This window comes from Pipistrellus kuhlii, unplaced genomic scaffold (assembly GCF_014108245.1).
Source record: "Pipistrellus kuhlii isolate mPipKuh1 unplaced genomic scaffold, mPipKuh1.p scaffold_m20_p_9, whole genome shotgun sequence".
NCBI classification, from domain to species: Eukaryota; Metazoa; Chordata; class Mammalia; order Chiroptera; family Vespertilionidae; genus Pipistrellus; species Pipistrellus kuhlii.
This window is the reverse complement of record NW_023425595.1, coordinates 36978649-36999352: the sequence shown is the minus strand read 5'-3', so window position 1 is coordinate 36999352 and position 20704 is coordinate 36978649. Positions and strand designations below refer to the sequence as shown.

Here is a 20704-nt window from a genome sequence, read left to right as displayed (position 1 = left end):
TCTAGTTCATATATAAATAATCATTCTTAAACATTGAAATTATGCTCTCTTCAAAATTCTACAATCTACTTTTTCACTTATGTTTATATTGTTTTCCTCCATATAATGTATTTTAACCTTATTTATCTCTGGATTAAAATTTATATTTCAAATTGTTATATACTCATTGCTAGAGGAGGGAAAAATCAAATGTATGAAAAGGAAAATAGTAGCCATCCTTTAGGGGGCACCCCTAGATGCCAAGCACTCTGCTGGATACCTTGCATATGATCACCAGCCCTCACCCCCCACTGCCAAGGCAGACATTTATAGGTAGGGAAACTGAGGCTCAGCGAGCTGAAGTGCTTTGCCCATAATCATGCAGTGAGAGAGCTAGGATGCGAATGGAGCTGGTGTTTAAAAATAAGCCAGAATAAAAGATCCATTGGAATTTAGCCAGACCCCTTATGATAAAGAACCTTTCATAACCTTCAAGATGTGGCAATCTCTTGATGCAGTGTTGATCCCATGAAAAATAATCCCAGATTGCAATACAGATCATTGATAGATGCATCCTGGGAGGAGAAATTTCAGGGAGACAGAACAAAGCTCTCTGTCCTCCCCACTGCCCATCTCCCATTGCTGGAATGGAGAGTTCACATAAGACCATAGAATTTGTTCACCCTTCACACTATCTCTAAACCATGTTTCTTGTGATAAGAGACGAGAGAAATTGACCTTTAAAAATCCTGTGTTCTAAGGGACAGATAAAGATTTTGCAAGCTTTTTCAAAGAAGGCACAGAATGTATTATAGCAGATGACAAAAACTTCTCCCAGATGTGTACAGAAGAGGCTCATTCCACCCTGCACCCCCAGGGCCTCCCGTGCTGCTCACAGCCTGCAGAAAACCAGCTCTGAGGCCAGACTGCAGGCAGGAGCCGGCGGGGTTGGCTGATGCGCTGAGGAGCGGGGAAGGAGCTCAGCCTGCAGAGAGACCCATCGACTTGTTATGCACTGTCCGCAGGACTATCGATTTAGGGAACCACGCAGACAACTATGGTGCAGAGTGTACAGCCCACACATTTCCCCCACCTGCGCCCAGCTCTATTCTCCTTTTGGCTTATTCTTGTCCATCCTTCTAGTTAGTCTCTGTTAAAACATTCTCTCATCCTTGATATAATCCAGCCCCTGCCTGAGTTCGGTTCCCACCTTTGGACTTCCACAGCCACCACCACCCCATCCCCTCCCCACTGCTGCCCTTCTTTCCTGGCACGCTATTGTCTCCATCTGACCCACCAAACCAAATCCTTTGGAGGCATGACTATTTTATTCTTGTCTGTCCAGTGCTAACGCAGAGCCTGCCTGCCCCTGGGCCTCCTTTCTAAGGAGAGGGACAAGTTCTTGGGCTGTGGGGGGCTTCGTAATATCGCATGGCACTCCATGGGCCCTGTCAGACTGACCGACTTGGGATCCTCACATAATCATGTATTTTTGCACTCAGCAAGTACAAAGCTCTGTATGCATTTGAGATACAGAAATAAACAGGTCAGTTCCTATCCTCCATGGAGGAGGTCAGGACAGAGAAGTAGACAGTAGACTGTGAACGAGCAACTAACAGCTAGATTTGGAGAAAGATAAGGGACCAAATTCCCAACTCTGCCACTTTCCTAGCAGTGTGGCAATGGATGAATCACTTAACCTGAGCTCCAGTGTCCTCGTTTGTAAAGGTGGGAAGGCTAGCTGACCACCTTCTGTAGAATTCCCATGCGCACCTCTCACTGTCTGCGAAAGCCACAGCCACAGCCCCCAGAGGAGATGGGTCGGTGGCGCATAAAGGCCAGAAGGTGGCTGTCAGGCAGGCTAGCCCCAGAGGCTGTCCTGTTGACCTTCACGTTAAGGATGAGGGCATGATATCAGAGAGGGAGGTGAGTCACCCATGATTTCATGGGCTGTGATTAAGATCCCAAAATAAATAGAAAGCCACATCCAGTCAGCACTGCAAGTGGTGGCAGAGGACTTCACGGAGCCCTGGGCCCCTGCACCTGTCTGCAGAGGGGCTCCGGGAGCAGCCACAGGCATGCAAAGGGCACCAAATCTCTCATATCTCAGAGTTAAAGAGGGCCAGGCCCATGGGAGGACTGGGTCTTCAAGCTTCTAGCCTGGGTTTTCTCTCTTCCACATATCCCTGCCCCTAGTTCTCAAGGCCATTTGACACCACCAGCAAGTAGACACTGAAGAGGGATGCAAGAGGAAATGGCATGGTCTTCATCCTCAAGTTGAAAGCGCATAGATGGAAATATTAGCAAAGACCAAAGCACCATGCAGTATTTCAGCAAGTTTGGGGCGGGGGGGGGGGGGGGGGGGGGGGGGGGAGAGAAGTCTTCAAGTTCAAGGGTCACAAGTACATGAACTACTTTTGAAATGTTCATTTAGTGCCCAGAGACCTGTACACATGTATTTCTCTCTCTCTCTCTCTCTCTCTCTCTCTCTCTCTCTTCTCCCACCTTTCCTTTTAATATCCTGCCTTTCTATGGCCACTTCCTCCCCACTTCCCTTTGCTATCCACTCCCACCAGAGCCCAAGGCTGGATGTTGCACTGTCCCCCTCCCACACTGTCCCCCTCCCAGCCTTGGGGGACTTGAACAGCCTCTGGCACTTTCTTCTGTTCCCCTTCATGGTCACCAGCAAGGACAGGAAGGGGCCTTCAGAACTCTGAGGAAAGAGCAAGTTGCTGGGGGCAAAAATTGTTCTTTTCCAAAAGTCAGGGTTTAGAGTTCAGGAGGATTTTTATTAAAAACTTGAAGGAAATAGAGGAATGTCTTCTCTCTTTTCCTGTTGGTGTTTCATTTTGTTTTTTGTTTCATGTTTTTCTGCTGTGATAATGAGGGTCTCATGTGGGAATAGCAAGAACATGAAACATGGATGTTTTATAAGTCAACCAACTTGTGTGTAATTTACAATTAAGTGAAATGCGAAGTGCTTGGGAAATGTAAATGTTCCTAGACTGGCCCAAACTGGAGAATCTCAAAAAGTATGTATTTATGTATTTCTAGTTTACCCCCAAACTTATTTTTCTGTCCCCAAAGCATATTTTTCCTCTCAAGATGACTCCTCTAAAATTGTCATCTGTGCCTAAGAAAATGAAACTGTGGAAGATCCCCTATGGCTGTAGAGCAGCCATATGCCCTGGTTCAGGCTGCCATATGCTACATTTGAAAATATCAAAAGAGGTTTGCCTAAAAGTTGGTCTTGTAAACTGAACCTTTGATAAGAATTTTATGGGCCCTTCTCATTGTAAAATATGTACATATCTCATTTAAGTAGGATTGTCTCAATTAGCAGAGGTTTAGCCTACATTTACTGCCTAGTAAATATTTGCAGAATGAAGGACAAAGGAGTGTCAATATAGGGAGGTGTAGGCAGGCAGAACTCTTGCCCTGGCATTAATCACTAAGCTGCAAAGCACACGGTGAACAAGTCCCCTGTCCCAGGACCTCTCATAAGAGCACCGTTTGTGTGCTCTCTCCATGTCAGAGAACCCCAGTTTTCAAGTCCCCTGAGTTCTCTACTGTTCGAACTTACAGGTGTGTTGCTTTGGCCATGTTTATCTAATTCCATTCTCCAAGGCCAGACCGCGCCCAGAAAGGGCTGCCTGGAATGTGTGCATAGGGAAAGGCAGGCCTGGTGTCAGGAGGCCTATTCTCTAGAAGCAACTGGCCAGAGGCTAACAGTAACGTTATTATCAGGCACTTATGTGCTGGCCATCATGCTGATCTCACCTAATCCAGCATCTCTGCCAGCTCAGTCTGATCATTCACTTTACAGAGGGGCAAACGGAAGCTTCAGGCCCTTCCTGGGGCTTTCATTTCTCGTGGGGTGGCCAACTAGACCATCACAAAAGCTCTCTCGCTCTCTCTCTCTCTCTCTCTCTCACACACACACACACACACACACACACACACACACACACACAAGAAACAACAATATGTTTTTAAAACTCACTGCTGAAAATTTTTTTGGAAAAAAAAAATGTGGGAGAGCCCATATGCCAGAAACAAGGAGGCAGGTGAAAGCCAGAGCAGTAGACTCTGGGATCTTAGAATGAGTCCCACAGCCCCATCCCCAGGAGCTCATTGTCTGGGAGGGAAACAGAGAAAAGCAGTCACAGTGCTGGGGAAGCCAGGGCTGTGCTGGAGGTCACCCAGTGGCTGGAAGTGCACAGAGCAGTGGTATTTCAGCAGGACTCAGAAATCCATGCTTTCCACTTAAGAACTAGTTCTTAAATGTCTCTTCAAGACTCAGAAACCTTTTCTACCCCTCAAAGACCAGAGTTCAGATTTCTGAGTCAGCTTCTTCACTGACTGACTGTGAGACCTCAACCCAGTTACTTTAGCACCATGATCCCTGGTTCCTTCCCTCCAAAATGAGGGTGATGAGGGTGATGGTGGCTACTTCCCAGAGCTGGTGGGACTCCAGGACACTTCCCTTGAAAACATTCCTTGTGAAGCATTTAGCACAGCACCTGTCACTCAGTACTTGGCAGCTGTGGGTATCTTCATCATCACCATCATCAAACACATTAAAAGCATTAATGACAATAATAATAAATCCTGGCTAACCTTCATCCAGGTGCCACAGAGCAGCGTGTTTGTAAGGAGGCAGAAGACTGGTTTCCAGGGCCTGCTTCGGTGGTAAACAAGAGCAGGCGAGAGCTAATAAAATTTCAAATTAGCCATGACTTTTCACGGCCCTTCAACTGTGCTAGCCGATTTAATGGTCAACGTCCCCGCTCTCGGGGATTGAATAATAGGGCATTTCTGCCAAGTTATGGATGCGGCAACTGAATCTGTCATGCTAATGTCAATAGCAGAATGCAAATCACCCTCAGCGCGGGCTGGCTGTAATTACGTGTTTAAGCAATGTCTGACAGGGCAGCGCGAGAGAGTGTGGCTGCGCCCATCGACTGCAGGAGAAGACAGGTGCTTGGCTAGGAAGTTAGTTGGTGTATCTGGGACCTGGGATAGGAGCCGCAGGTTAGCACGCAGGACAGGGCTGGGTTATGGGAGGCCTGTCTGCATTGCAGGATGAATCTGGCAGGTGAGCAAACAAAAGGCAAATGGCCCTTCGTTTTAGTGAGTCTGTTCCAGGTTCAGGGTCAGGAAGGCGAACTACCCCTTATTCAGTACTTACTGTGTGCCAGGTACTCCGCTGGATCTGAGGGTGTATTTCTTTATATAACGAATATTTATGTGACACTCACTCCTATTGAGAAAGTGAACCCAGAAGGTATTCTTATGGGCAGCCTCTATCTAGCAAACCCACAGAGACAGAAGTGAGGGAGGCATGCCTATGAGGAGACTGGGGCTCAGAGTAAGTACAGAAACTCAATCTAGAACTTGAACTTCCGTCTCAGAGCCTCATTCATCCCCCCACCATGTAACACTGTATATTAACTAGAATGAAGATAATGGTGCTCTGGCTTTCATGAACTGTCATTTGGTTTCATTTCCTGATTCTTTGGTTAATTTATTCAGTTTTCATTATTTTTTATTATTATTATTAAACAGTCATATTTTAAACACCTGCACTAAGTGCTGAGGACGCAGCAGAGATAACCAGAACAGGGCCAGGCCCCATGGTGTGGGGAAGCTTTCCCAAAGCCACAGCTAATAAGCATGAGAGTCAGAGTGTGACCCACGCCCTCCTTCCCCACCCCCCAACAGGAACACGGGTCCATAGGCTGTTCTCTGCCAACAACACACAGACTACAACCCTGGGCTTCTTTGCCCCTCACTTTGGGCAGCTTTCTCTAATCCCTGGGTTTGTTGTCCATGTTAAGTTAGTCTGTGGCGTGCCTGCAAAAAGTCTTTGGGATAATGCAAGCAAAAAATCCTGTGGCCTGGTGGAATTTCTTTCTTTGAACTTTGAGAATCTGGATGTTATAATGTCCAGGCCTAAAGAAATCCATCCATGTGGTAAAGAGAATCCCCTGCTAATGGCCACTAGGTCAGAGACTAGAAACCTTCCAGTAAACTCAGAAAGCCCCGCCCATAGGAGGCGGAGCCAGGTCTGCACACACTTACCTCCAAGCCAGGAGAGAGGCTGAGGATTACAGTGCCTTCTAGGTACTGCCTCTTCCTTGCCCCCAAAAACCAGTCGGCCGGTTGCCAGGTCTTAATGTTTTTACCTCTGAAATATCTCTCAAAACCATCCACGTCTCTCAGTCCCAGCTGTTAGCACTCTAGTCTCAGCTACCGTTGTTTTTCCCTGTGCCACCTCAGCTACCACCCCTATGTGCCCCCCCACCTCACACTCCCTGCTTAAGACCTTTTAGTAGCTCCCATTGTCCCTAGAATAAAATGCAAACTCTGTAACCTGTCCCCCCACCCACACCCCCAGGCCCAACAGTGTGCTTCTGCCAACCTCTTCAGTCCCACCGTTTTTTTAATCCTCTGTCCCCACCTTCGGAGCCCAACTTTTGAATTTAGCAGCTTTACTGTTCAATGTGTTCTCTTACCTCTTATCTTTCTTGGGTGGGAAGAATAGCACATGTCCACTGTCCACTTACTTGTCTGTCTTTCCTGTGAGACTAGTAGGCTGGGACCAGATCTGAAGCACCTGGATCTCTCTGGTGCCCAGCAAAGTTGTTGGTTTATACCAGGCATTTAATAAAGCTTCTCAAGGAGTGGGAAATATAGAAGTGAATGATGGTATTGTGGACACACATGGCTAATGGAACATAGTGACATAAACCTCATGCTCTGTCACCCCTGCAGATGGCCTGGTCGACTGCATGGACCCTGACTGCTGCCTCCAGCCCTTCTGTCATGTCAACCCACTGTGCCTGGGCTCCCCTGACCCACTGGACATCATCCACCCCCCATGGAGCCCCCAGTTTCCACCCCCTGTGTCCCAGCAGAACCTGCACTCCTTCTATGACCGCATCAAGTTCCTCGTGGGCAGGGACAGCACACACATCATCCCCGGGGAGAATCCCTTCGATGGAGGGTGAGTCCATTGGGCCCCGGCTCCAGCCATGACTCTCTGAGGGAGAGCTGAGCACCTTCAGGAAAACATTTGGGGAGGTGGGCGTGGGAGGGGGCCAGGACGGTGGGCATCAAAGGCCCTAGGTGGAATGTCAGGGGAGAAAGGTGGAATAGCGGCCCCAGATGCCCACATTTAAAAGATATGCTATCCAAGGCATTTAGCATTTTTGATGAATAAAGTTTTGTTGTTCTTACTGGGTGATGGATGGGGAGAATGAGAAATCAGTGGTCCAGGGGGAATCTAGGATCAATACCCATTCTGCAGGCAGCCATTCCTGAGTCTGCAGTCCCAGATGAGCTGAAAGGCTCTAACACCGTCAGAACTGGTGTCCAGAGGCTTGTCAGGCTCCAGCGGGTCCACCTGTTGGAGTCCCAGGCCATGTGCCTGGGCATTCTTTCACAAGTTTTAATTGTGTCATCCATTGGGCAGTTTTTCCCTCAGATATCCTCTCTGCAGGCCCTGTTCTAGAATCAGAGAGATGAATAAAATACAGCCCTGTTTGTTGGTCATTCCAAGTCTACTTACTAGGGCCATAAAAAAGAAACCAGTGTGAGAAGCCAGAAATATGCCCCCAGGTGACTCTGGGACCATTAAGGAGGTGTTCCTGGGTAGGGGGAAGGCCATTACTTAAGAACTGCATCTTAAAGATGGGAACTAGCTTGGCAAAGCAGGGAGAGGGTGACCAGGAAGAGAGAACAGATTGTGCAACGACCCAGGAGCATGAAAGGGCACAAGAGCCAGCAAAAGATTGCTCTCTATTCTTCACTCACAGATCAGGGTCTGTGAACTAGGAAAAGATATCCAAAAAAGAGGGATTTGTAGTAATTTATTTTTAATGTCTTCCAATGTAGTAATGCCTCATAGATGCAGAGGTTTCTCTAAAGTTAACTCAGTTCAACTGAATACTCATAGACTGTGTACCTTCTATGTTCATGACTTCTGTGCTGAGAGTTCCTGCCCTGAGGGGATAACGCGGTGGTTATGAGGGGTGGGAATGGTGAAGGACATCTCAAGTTTTATTCGAAAGGGGAAATCGGGAGGGCTTAGCCATGGGTTGGGTCTGAGGGATGCTAGAGCCAGGAGTCTTTTACTCAGATGCCCAGGTAGATGGTGGTACCCTCACCAGGGACCTGAGAGCTGAGCCGGATTGGGAGTGAGGTGATGACCTCCACCTGAGCACCATAAGGGCAAGGAAGGGACACACCTCCTTAGGGCACACAAGAGGATATATCCATAGTTCATAAGCAATTCTGCAGCTCATGCAGTAGTTAGGGCTGCAGATCTTGATGTGAGAGCCATCAACAAACAAGCAGGAGTTGACCACAAGCACACAAAAGTTTGCTCAAGGAGAATGAGTGAGGAAAAAAGAGCTGGAACCTAAGAAGGAATCAGGGGAGCCACCCCGGTAAGTGATATGATCATCCCCAGAATGTAACTGGTACTCCAAGAATAAGGCCTTGCTACTGAGCCACAATGGAGCCAGATTTGCACCAGGGCCTAGCAGACTCGGGGGCCCAGGATTTTCCCAGCCCCACCCTTTCTCACAGGAACAATAACAAGAACAGGAAGAGAAGTGGGCAAGTGCCCTGAGCCCAAACAGGGGCATGATGCAAGTGTGTAAAAGCTTTCAAAGGAACTTTTTTAGAGATGAAGGCACTTCCTAGTCCAAACCCTTCAACCTACCCTGAGGGGTTCAGTGACCTTCCCAAATTTATTAGTTGAGCAGCAAAGTCAGGAGCAGAACTAGAGCGAGGAAACACCTCTTCCTTTATTTTGGCCAGAAACGCTGCCTTTATCTCTGGATGGGAAACTTCTTGCTCTTACTCAGTTGTGTGATTTTGAAAGTATGCTGTGGGCCTTCCCATGGCATGAGTCCTTTTCTTCAACTGGAGATGTAGATATTATTCCAGCCAAGGGGAATATTACTTACTCAGCCTTTCATTCCTGGACCCGTTATGGAATCTGTTTAAGACTGGTTGGCTTCCAGTGGCTGTTCTGCTTACAGATGCCCTCACCATGCCTACCTGGCCAGTGCCAGCAGGGACCATGCATCCCTGTATGTCCTCTGGTCACTGGCCATGTCTGCTGAGAATCACTGTGGGACCTGCACAGGGACCTCAGTAGTGTGGCTCCAGCAGGTCTCACATGCCTTAAGGAGCCGGTCCAGTGGGGAATGTGGGAAACCTGTACTGAGAGAAACCGACCTCTCAGCAGGAGGGCAGCATAGGCCTCAGAGTCCCGCCAACTTGTGCCTCAGATCCTGGCTCTGCCTCTCCTGGGTGCATGGCTCTAGGCAAAGGGCTTCATATATCGAATATGTGCGTTTGTCTCCCCTCTCTATTGAGTCCTCCAGGAAAGGACTGCATCATATTATTCATTTGGCACTTAGTTGCTCAGGACAATTATGCATAGATATTGCCTTGAACAATGAAGAAATGAAAGGAAGGAAGGAAGGAAGGAAGGAAGGAAGGAGAGAGGGAGTGAGAGATCAGGAGAGGGATAATAGGAAGGAGGATGGATGGATACATTATCTAGTTTACTTAATTTTATACTGTGGTTCCAGAGAATACTGTGGAGAGGTTAAATCATATACTGAAAATCACATTACAGATTTGTAGCAGAAGCAGCAGTAGAAGGCAGCTCTCATATCATTGTTTCTATAGCTGACACCTTCAGTTAAATTACAGATGCTTTCAAAGAAGAGACCATGCAACTCCTCAAACCTATAATACTGGACTCTAGTATTTGCTCTGCAAATGAATGGATAACGGAAGCTTCCAAATGTCACTGTAAAAATTCCTTTTACCTAACATTTTCCTGAGTCATTATATCCCTGCTCCTCACTGATCTAGATTCAAATGAAACTAGTAGCTGCCCATCACTACTGAGTGTCCCCAAACAGATTTTCTTGGAAAACAAGTCCAGGAGACAGCAGATGCTTTTCTCCATGGCTGACCTCCTAGGCATCAATTTGGGCCAGAAATGCAGTGCTTATCTGCATAGTTGGGACACAGTGAAGTCAGTTACCAAGTTTGGATTATTGCTTTCTTTCCTCGAAGGTGAAGGAATGTGGAGTAACAGAAAGTGCCCAGAGTTTGAATCTTGGCTCTACCTCCCACTAGCTCTGAGTGGCATCAGGGAAATGAGTTAACCTTTGTGTACCTGCCTCCAGTGATAAATTGGCAAGAATAGCAACTCTTTATAAGAGCCATTGAAAGCATTAACCGAAATAAAGCACCTGGCACAGGGCTAGGTACACGGGTGATCAGTAAATGGTGGCTTTTATGGCAGCAGCCTGGCCTAGTGAAAACAGCACAGGCTTTGAAATGAGACAGAGCTGAATTTAAAATCAGTTGCATCAACTTTCTGGCTGTGTTACCTTGGGAAAATTCCCTAACTTCTTTGAGCTCTACTTTCTTCATCAGTAAGAGTGAGGTGGTAATGTCTATTTTGCAGGGTCGCCATGAGAATTAAATGGGGGGGAAATGTACATAACATCTCAATCTAGTACTGGCCACCCATAGAATGCTAGCTAGTTATATGATGGTGGTGGTGATGAGGAGGAAGGTGATGTGTGATGTTGCAGAGAGCTTCCACCTCCACTTCCTTAATTGGAAGTGAAACTTGGAAGTAACCGGGGCTCCAGAAAAGTCCAGCACCTCCCTGAGAGGAACCAGTTCCGACTGTCCAGGCCTTGTTTGGGGAAGGGGAAAGGCAGCAGCATGCAAGCCGGCTGTCAGGCGATCCTCATTAGGGAGGAACCCAGTGGCACTTTTGCAGGAAGTGGGATTTCTGAGGGACACAGACTTGACTTGGTGCCTGTGTATAACACTAACAAGGCCTGTGACTGACAGAAAACCCCATATTCTCTGCACCTCCTATGCTGTGCCGCAATTTGTCTAGTCTGAATGGGAGTCCATTTAACAGGCTCTAATAAGCTGTCTGTTACCCAGAAACCCAGCAGCATGCCTGAGCTCAACAAGGCAAGGTAGGCCCAGAAGTACAGCTCATTCACTCTGCAGACACGCAGCTATGTGTCTGACTCGGGTAGGGGGCTCCCTATGCTTCTGCACGGCACCCCTGCTGGTGTCAGAGGTACAGGAGCAGGGGTGGCCCTCAGGGAAAGATGTGAGCAGCTCCCCAGGATGTAAGTGCCCTGGCCATGCAGAATGGGCTCTGGGCTGGGCTGTACCCCGTAGAGGAAAGCATGGAGCTTGACTCAGAACTGAAGCAAAAGGGCTGCCAGATGGACTCAGAGTGAGGAAGGCATCCCTCAGAAACGCTGTCTGGGTCATCTGTGTCCCAGGACTACGCCTGGCCCAAAGCAGATGTTCAGTACAAGTTTAATGAATACAGTAGGTCTATCTGACATTCTGTGTGGCTGTCCTCAACTCCACATAAAGTGATGGAGATGTGAAAGACTTCAGGTGATCTATAGTAGGTCTAAAGTAAAAGAGGACATCGTAGGCATAGGAACCACCATCACCAATTAGGTGGTTGGATTATCATCTTTCCTTCCTGGCCTGGATGCCTGGATCCCCCCCCCCCATACCCCCTGCCACCTGTCCCTCACCTGGAGGTCTGGGGAGAGTGCAATGCAGAGTGTCCTCTCTTGAAACTTGAGTGGGATGGGAAGGATCTCCAAATAGGTTGTCCATAAATGGAGGACAGATAACAGGATCCAGACTGTGGAGTGTGAGATCAGGCAGCTAGAAGAGGGCAGCATAGGGCATTTCCCCCTCAAAGAGCACGCAAGGGAGCTCTTTCTCGTTACACAGTTTGTTAATGTCTCTTCTCTTAGAAAGGACTGACTGGGTGAAGGGGCTGAACAGGGGACAGCCACGTCACTTCAGGGAACAGTTGTGGCTTATCAGTGAGGGGCAGGTTAGCCAATTATGGGAAGAGGTCCTGACAAAAATTATTGAACATCAGTTCAGGATATGCTTGAGGACACTATTGTGAGAGCAGTGATGTGATGTTGTCAAGTCTTTCTGGGCTCCCTTACACCTTATAGGTTATCAGCTCACTCAGGCTAATAGTTGGGGTGAACTACTCACATGAAAGTCAGCTGACATGACACACTAAACCCAAAGAGAAAAGACTCAATGAGTCAGGGGGACTTTAGAAAAAGGAGGAATGGGTGACCAGAGCATTCATCCCCAAGGAGACTGAGGATCATGTACTGTACAGAGGGTCGGATCCCATGAGCAAGCTCAGAGAGGGACAAGGTACTCACAGAACACAGGCTCTGTTTGGAAAATACTGGTCAGCACCTACTCTGCTCTGGGCCTGCAAGAAGAAGGTAAGCATCTGTACCCCATTACATGACAGGCTCTTTGTGTGTGCCGAGCCTTGTTAAGGCATTGAACCCCTAGTGCCTAGCATGGTGGTTGGTACAGACTAAAGCCACAGTGAATGGTAGAATGAGTCAGTGAGTCAGCCAGTCAGCCCCTGCTGAGTGTCTGAAGAGAAGAGAAGACAGTGTTCTGAGAATTCAAGGCAAACCATCACTCCCACTGCAGATCCATGTCCCTGAGCTCCACACTCCACAGGCACTGCATCTGGTGCCTCTTTGTGTCTTCGGAGCCAAGCACAAGGCCTGGCTCAGAGTAGGCAACAGTAAATGTTTGCTTTCGTAAATGAATGAACAAAATAAACAAATGAACTGATGAATGAAAACTTCTGGTAGGAGATGGCCTTTGGCCTGAGACAGAAATTTCAATGAGGAGGGTTGGCCACTAAAATATTATTCATCCTACCCCAGTTGGTTGGAGCATCATCAATGTACCAGAAGGTTGCAGGTTTGATTCCCGGTCCAAGCACACACTCTAGGTTATGGGTTCAAGGTTCAATCCCCTTTCATGGTGCATATGGGAGGCAATCGATCAATGTTTTTTGTTTTGTTTTTTTTCTTACATGGATGTTACTTTCTCTCTTTCTTCCTCTTTTTGTGGGATCAATAGAAACATATCCTCGGGTGAGGAATTTATCCAACTACAGGTCACAATATCCCATGAGTGCATCATAAAATCAATTTAGTGTGTAGAAATTCTGTTTTTAATAGAAGTAAATTTAAATGGAATTGGAAACGAGATGGAAAATATTAGTATAAAATTGTAAAAAGGATATGTACTTCATAAAAACTGTGTGCATGTGTTTGTGTGTGTGTGTGTGTGTGTGTGTGTGTGTGTCTTATGTGTATGTACATAATAGTGCATAGGCTGTATATGGGTTTCAGTTGAATAGTACTTAAAAAATGCATTCTAGACTGAGGAACCACTATAGCTTTCCAGGATACTCAGAGAATGGAGAGAATTTTTGTGGTTAGAACATAATTATGGTGATTTATTTTACCAATCAGAAGTCAACAGGCATGCCCTAACATTTGAAATCAAGATGGTCTTAGGAATCTGGAATATATGATCCCCAGTGTGCAGGGTAAAACATGTGGACGAAGGAAGAGCATAAGAAACTTTGAGGCCAAAAAGGTGGTTTGGAGCAGGAACTGAGAAGAGCTATGCTCCTCACTGTTCACTCACCAGATCAGAGCATTTCATCTCCTCAAGGACTTCACACTGGCTGTAAGCAGAGGTGAAGTCACCTGATGTCTCATAAGTCTTCAGAGTTTCTTTCAGACCCTTTATGAAGGCGCATAATTTTCAGGAAAATTTAAAACAAGAGTTTACAAGAGGAACAAAATAATGGAAAGGAGAGAGAAAAGATTATGAATGCAATATAATTTTTATTAGCCCCCTGCAGATCTGAAGCCACATATGTGTCGATGGCAGAGCAGTTACAGAAAAGCATTTGCTTGCCACTCCACTCCTCTCTTCCCATCCCCGGCCTTAGGCAGCCCTCAGATAGCCCTGAGAGAGGCTGAGCGGGAGAGAGCATCTAATGGAGTTCAAATAAACACCAGCTTCCTGACAGCTGGCCTCTGAGCGAATTTATTATTGAATTATACTCCTGCATTTTCAGTACAAGCTGAGCTGACAGGCTACCCCACCAGTTTAAAAGGAGGTGGGGGGAGGCTAAGAGAAAGACAATGATAAATTACCCTGATGGAAGATGGAAGAAAGTATGGATCCTGCTTCCTCCAAAATGCCAACCATCATATATTATTCATGTTGGTTTTTTAGAAATCCCTCCCCATATTGAAACGAATGTTTATGATGATAAAGCAACGAGGTGAATTTAATTCAGGATGCAGGCAGCAACTTTTCACATCATCTCGATGAGCAGCTAACAACTCCTCCTCTGCCACTTGATCATCCTTTTATTGATTTCAAAGACGAATTATAATCCCTGTTTGCGCTGTAGCTTAAGCTTGTTCGTAGCTGTCCATCACAGGAAGCGTTGGCGGAGGATGCTATGCTGAAGCTGGAACCACTCGGGGCTTAGAGGAGAGAGCCTGCATTCAAATCTAATCCAGGGGCAAGTTAGAGCAAGTGGCCTTAGGTGTGAGAGCTTGCTCAATTTCTTCATCTGAAATGTGGATTTACTAATTCCCACCCTGCAGTTGGTTGGGAAGATTAGATGAGATAAATTACCCCAAATCCCAGTGGCTGGCACATAGCACACATTCAGTAATAACAGCCAGCATTTCCCAAGGATGGCCCATGTGTAAAGCATTGTTCCAAATGCTTTGTAAGTTTCATAAGGACTAACACCTCTACATCTCCCCCCAAACCAGATGACATAGGGACTTCACCATCCTCATTTTGCAGCTATGAAACTGAGGCACAGTGAAGTGGGATAACCTGGCCAAGGACATAGGGCTTATAAGTGGCAGAGCCAGAATACAGAGCCACACCAGTTGGCCCTGGATCCCATGTGCTGGGCCTCAGGTCTTCTCTTCTAGTCCCTTTATATTCCCATCTCAGCATCATCGATTCAGAAATCTCAACAGCATGGTGATACTACAACACTCAACCCCAGGTGTCCCTGACTTTCTCTCTAATACTGCATGCACACACAAACACACACACACACACACACACACACACACAAAAGCTAATGTGCAGTAGGTATTAGTGCTTCCTTCAGAGCACTGCCTCAAAGGCAGGCAGCCTCGGCTTGAATCTTAGACCCATCCTTTGCTAGCTGTGTGACCTAGGACAAGTATCTTAATCACTCTGTGCCTCACTCTTCTTATCTGTCATATGAGGATAATAATCCATATCTCATAGGAATGTCTAAGGATTAAACAATATGTAAAACACATGTCAGCGCAATAAGCATTTAATAATTGTTAGTAGCTGTTACCGCTAACAGCAAGACTCAATGTTAGCATTAGCAATGGCATCAATATTTGTATAGTTTTAGTGTCACCATGGGAACTGGGATGAAAGTGAGAATCTTAGCCTGTAATATTAGCATAATTATATAATTGACCCAATGTCCCACACCATGGTGGGCAGAGGCGAATGGACCTTTGAGGTCATCAACCCTTTGTGGTAGAAGAAGAAGCTTTAACCCAGAGTAAGCTCCTGACTCAGCAAGGTGGTAACAGAGCCCGAGTCCTGGAGATCCTGAAGTCCTCCATGAGGGCTCACTCAAGCAGTGATCGCAGTGTTCATAGGTCAGGGACTCCCTGCCCATCCATCCAACACTGATAAATGCCTAGCAATAAGAAAAAATGTTGGGGAGCCACACATCGCATTACAAACACTGTCGTCTCTGGAGAATATTGGGTGAGGACTTTCCAAACGCCTCTGCAGTGAGTCCAAAGGGCCCTCCAGTCCGAGCATGGAGGCATTAAGAGTTGACTAAGTGAATTACACAGTGAGGGGCTGTGATGTTGGGAGATGCTACCTCTGGGCAGTATTCTGGCAGAGGGGAGAAGTCTGCCTCCCCTGCTCTGCCTCCACTGTGGGTCCATGAGCCTCGACCCTGTGAATCCAGCCTGCAGGCCCCAGTGTTATAAACAGTCAAGGGCTCTGCTCCTGTGTGCGCCTGTGTCAGCCAGCAGGAAGCATGTCAGAGGGTTCCTGGAGGAGAGGACTCCGCCCAGAGCATCAGCATGCGCGAGAGGTTGCCCATAGGTGTGGGTGATCAGAGCTGTTTAGGCATGTGCTGGGTCAGGCGGTGAGTAGTTTGAGAGGTGAGGTGACTTTCCCGGGTTCTCACAGATACTAAATGATGCATCCTTCATTTGAATCTGGCTCCTCAGCAACTCCTGTGAGATGGGCAAGTCCATTCCCTGTGTGGATGTTGTTTTCTCGCCTCTACAGTGAGAAGTTTGAAAGAGACGATCAGGAAGATCTTTTCTTACATGGCATGACTAGTGGGTTGCCAAGAGTGTGAATATGGAAAAGCTGGTTAAGGAAACAGAGGCAGAGCTCTGGAATGGAAGGCTAGAGAGAGAGCTACAGAGCAGCTTGTGTGGCGGGGCTGGAAAGAAGGTCTTGGAGGCTGCAGAGTGGACCGGGTTTCTCTTCCGCTAGGAACCTTCTGGATGGGGGTGGTTTGACAGACCAAGAGGTGGGACTTCTTATTTGGGCCCAGATGAGGTTCCCACAAGATGTCGGGTAAAGTGTGGTAGAGGCTGGAAAGATCCCATCAATCAGCATGAGTTAGCAAGGGATGGTGCAGGTCAGGCATATAAATCTGCTTTAAATGGGTAATGTGAAGGAGTGATTTGCATAGCCAGGAGTGGCAAAGAGTAGCAAATATTTTAAAACAGAGAAGGACGGAAGATCTTTTTCACCACCTGCATCCCAAATGATTATTCTAATCTCCCGAATACGAGTTTCCTTAGCAGTGTTCATTTAATGAAACAAGTTAAAGCTGCCGTTTTTCTCCCTTCACCTTCCTTTATCTGTTTGTGTAATATACACTTGAATAACAAATGTAACGTAATTTCTGACAGTTGGTTTGTTTTGTTTTTAATTTTTCAAAAAAAGAGGTACAGATGAGGGGCTACACAACAAAGCAGGAGGTCTGCGAGCTGAGTCCGGCGGACCTCCGAGGGCAGGAGCCACGCTTTGCAAGGCAGCTTGGGCAGAGCAGTTAGGAAGGCCCAGCCCCTCAGCCCTCAGTTCCCTTTTTAGCCAGAACCCTGTCAAGGTCAAGTAACTCCAAGTTCTCTGGCATCACCTTCCGTTACAGGAACACATCAGTTCTTTATTCCTTCAGTAAACAGCTTATCAAGAGCTTACTATGTACCCTGCTTTCAAATTCCAGGGCAAACCCTTGTTTGGGTGGAGGCTTTCTTATGCCCATTCAGAAATGGGCACCAGCCACCCTCAGTGCTAAGATCACAGCCGTGATGGAGATGTGGTCCTGACTTCAGGGAGCTCAGGGTTCTGCTGGGAGAAAGATTGTCTGATAGGTGACAGCACTCATCGTTTCTGCAGAGGAGCCCCGAGGGCCAGGAGTGCTGAGTACCATTTGGTGAATGCTCCAGGTGGGTGCTGAGGGTGAGCCTAGGTAGTTGTCAGCTGTGAACAGGGCAGGTGGAAGGTTCCAGAGAGAGGGAACAACCTAGAAATAAGTATAAGCAGTGTATGTGCTCCATCAACATTCTAAAGCATGTAGCAGAACTACTTGAGTTAGGTTGAGTGGTACCAGATTAAAGCTGCTATCCATTCTTAAATAGGTGTTAGATTCTATTTTATATCCAGTTGCAGAAAACTGCAGCCTGCATTGAGGAGAGAATGAAGGCCCAGAGAGGTCAGAAGACTCTCCAAGATCATGCACTTAGAACAGCCACCCTGCCCAGGTCCCTTTTCACCACACTCCTACCGCTTCTCCCTGACTGACAGCTGAGGTTAGGTTATTTTCTTGATTCTGTTTCTCAGGGGTTTTGTCTGTCTAGCAGTGACCTGTCTTGATCCCAAACCTGGCCACTGCCCTCAGGAAGCAACCAGGCTGACCTTCCCTCTCCTTGGTGTCAGCATGGCCCTCAGTCAGGCCCTGAGTGCATGACTGGACTAATGCCAGCATGCTTGATGCCCCTCTTGGCCTGGCACAAGCATTCCTTTCTGGCAGAGTTCGCCCAGCCTAATTGCCTGTTTTGTATCCCAGCTGCCTGACATATGCCAAGCTCATGTGTTGACTCACTGGTGTCAGAGACAACTACACTCAGGATTTCACATTGGCTTTGGTGAGCTCCAGCAAGCAACTGGGGACTACACTGCATGCATTTTGAAATCCCCAGCTCCTAACACAGTGCCTAGTGTTTAGTAGGTACCCAGGGTTTTTTTTATGATATTAAAGTGAATTTTAGTGACTACAGATATATAACAGTAGTAAGAATAAGGACCTAGAAGTAAGAAGTCCTAGCTTTGAGTGTCAGCTCAGCCAATTGAGTTCTTTGCTGTCTGACCTTGGAGCAAGTCTTTTCTCTCTGAGTTTCAGTGACTTGCTCATTTTTACCTAACAAAGTCTCAGGGAGCAATATTTCATGCTTACTGTAGCCACCGGAGATGCAGTCCCACCCTCCTCTATCTCATAGATAAATATGTAAGAGAGCTATGTAAATGTGAATACTATATAACAAAAGCTGATATGCTCAGTGTCCATTCATCAGGTCAGTCATTCAACCAATCAAAGCGTAATATGCTAATGATATGCTAAGGCTGTTCAACCACTCACTATGACATGCACTAACCACCAAGGGGCTGATAGTCAGCCAGTTGACCAGTTGCTATGATGTGTACTGACCACCAGGGGGCAGACACTCCTACCAGTAGGTTAGCTGGGGTCTGGCCAATCAGGACTGAGCAAGACAGCTGGACATGCCCTGGAGCCCTCCCACAGTTCCTCCTGGCTGGCCAACCTCCCATGTCCCTCCCTGGCCCAATGGTGCACCAGTGGGGTCCTTCAGCCTGGCCTGCACCTCTCACAATCCAGGCTGAGGGGATGCCCCCAAGTGCACAAATTTTGTGCACCGGGCCTCTAGTGATATAATAATATGACAGTCACAAACATGGAGAAATACCTGGAAGATTTAGAGGACCTGGAAGATTTAGAGGAGGTGTGATAAATTGTGTCAGAAAAAAAAATGGTAATAGCCTCACTGAGGTGATGACAGCTTAGTGGGGACTCTGAGGATGAATAGAAAATAATACCCCAAACTCCATTATGCCAAGACAGTGACCAAGGGAAAGCAAAACACATCAAATATAGGCCAGATAATAAGAAGATCATATGAGCCAGGTAGGAAGCCAAGTTGGTGACTATGATTTGTACCCTGTGTTAGTGATTTCTCGCCAAGGTCGTCTTCCATTGTGGAATGTTATGGTCAAAGCAGCAACTATTTCTTAGCCACATTGCCCCTTTGTATAGGGTTGGTGTTCTAGTGGAGTACAGAAACCAGCTCATTCAAGCTCAGGAGAACTGACCTGTGAGGAATTCTGAAAGCTATATATTTTTTGTATTGATTTTTTTTTTTTTAAGAGAGAGAGGAAGAGGGAGAAGGAAAGGGAGCAGGAGAGGGAGAGAGAAACATCAATATGAAAGTGAAACATCAATCAGGTACCTCCTTCACAACCCCCTACCAGGGATCAAGCCCAAAACCCAGGCATATGCCCTGACCAGGAATCAAGCCAGCAACCTCTCAGTGCACAGGACAATGCCCAACCAACTGAACCACACTGGTTAGGGCTATAAGCTAATTTTAAAGCACAAATATTATTAAAAACTAAATTATATAGAATTAAACTTGAAGAAATTATGTTTTTAAAAGGTAATAAATAATCAAAACTTATCACTTCCTAGTTATTTTATTGTATTTTTGCACTGGAGTTTATTTAGGTCGACTAGTATTGCATCTCTGTGGTGGAAATACTATATGACGGTATATTACTGTGCATCTCTTCCCAGCTCTGGGTTCAGTGACATTTCATGGGTAGTTGAAATCGGCCATCATGGAAGTATTTACACCACAGATATAGGCAAATGCTATAAATTAAAGGTATTTTTCTTTCAAAAGTCAATTGTTCAATGTTTGGCAGTACACCACTGGTGGTATTCATTAAATAAATGGACAAAGAAAAGAAAAAAAAGCATTTGGAAGCCCAACACCCATGCCTTTTCAAACCTCCCTGAACAAAAACATGTGGCAGGAGACACATTTCAGAGGCCTCCACAGAGCAGACTTCCCCATCCCCTTTGTTCCAAGGAAGGCTTTATGTTACCCTGGACTTTCTTCGACAACTGAAAATCATGGTCAAACAGAAGGTGGATGGAAGTGTTTTTCTCCAGGACTTCATTCCTGAGCCAAATGCCTGTTTTAGCAAGAGGTCTCTGTGGCCTACAGGGGCACAGGGAGTCTACTTAATCTTGTCCAGAATCTAAAGCAATCCACAGGAGCCTGGGCTAAAATGACATCTGCTCTGGCTTGCTGAAGTGGAGGTCACAGGATAGCCAAATGGTACTCATTTCATGTTTCCCAATTATCAGGGGATCCCCAAAGAAAGATAAATCAGAGGAGGCCGGCCCACATGTGTCCAAGGGGCAGCAATCAGGGCAGCCCCCAAAGGAGATCATTTCCAGAGGGCTGGTTATTGTCCAGGCAGAACCTGAAGACACACATGTCAGAAGAAGGCTGCATAGGGGCCAGCACCAGGAGGTGGGATCTGTTAGCAATCCTCTATCTAAGAGGACCAAGTTCCAGCAGTAAGAAATTCAATTTCCCCCCATTAAAGAAAGCATCTCTCAGCACCAGCTGAA

The 20704-nt window shown here is 46.7% G+C and overlaps 1 protein-coding gene across 6 annotated transcripts in view; it reads left to right on the top strand.

Annotated features, from left to right (window-relative positions):
- TENM4 (teneurin transmembrane protein 4) overlaps window positions 1-20704 on the top strand; it is a 547191-nt gene that overhangs the window by 455834 nt on the left and 70653 nt on the right. For all 6 annotated transcript variants that reach the window (XM_045577427.1, XM_045577429.1, XM_045577432.1 and 3 more), the window contains one exon: window positions 6757-6988. In XM_045577427.1, coding sequence (XP_045433383.1) covers window positions 6757-6988 — 232 coding nt within the window. The remainder of the gene's footprint in view (window positions 1-6756; window positions 6989-20704) is intronic.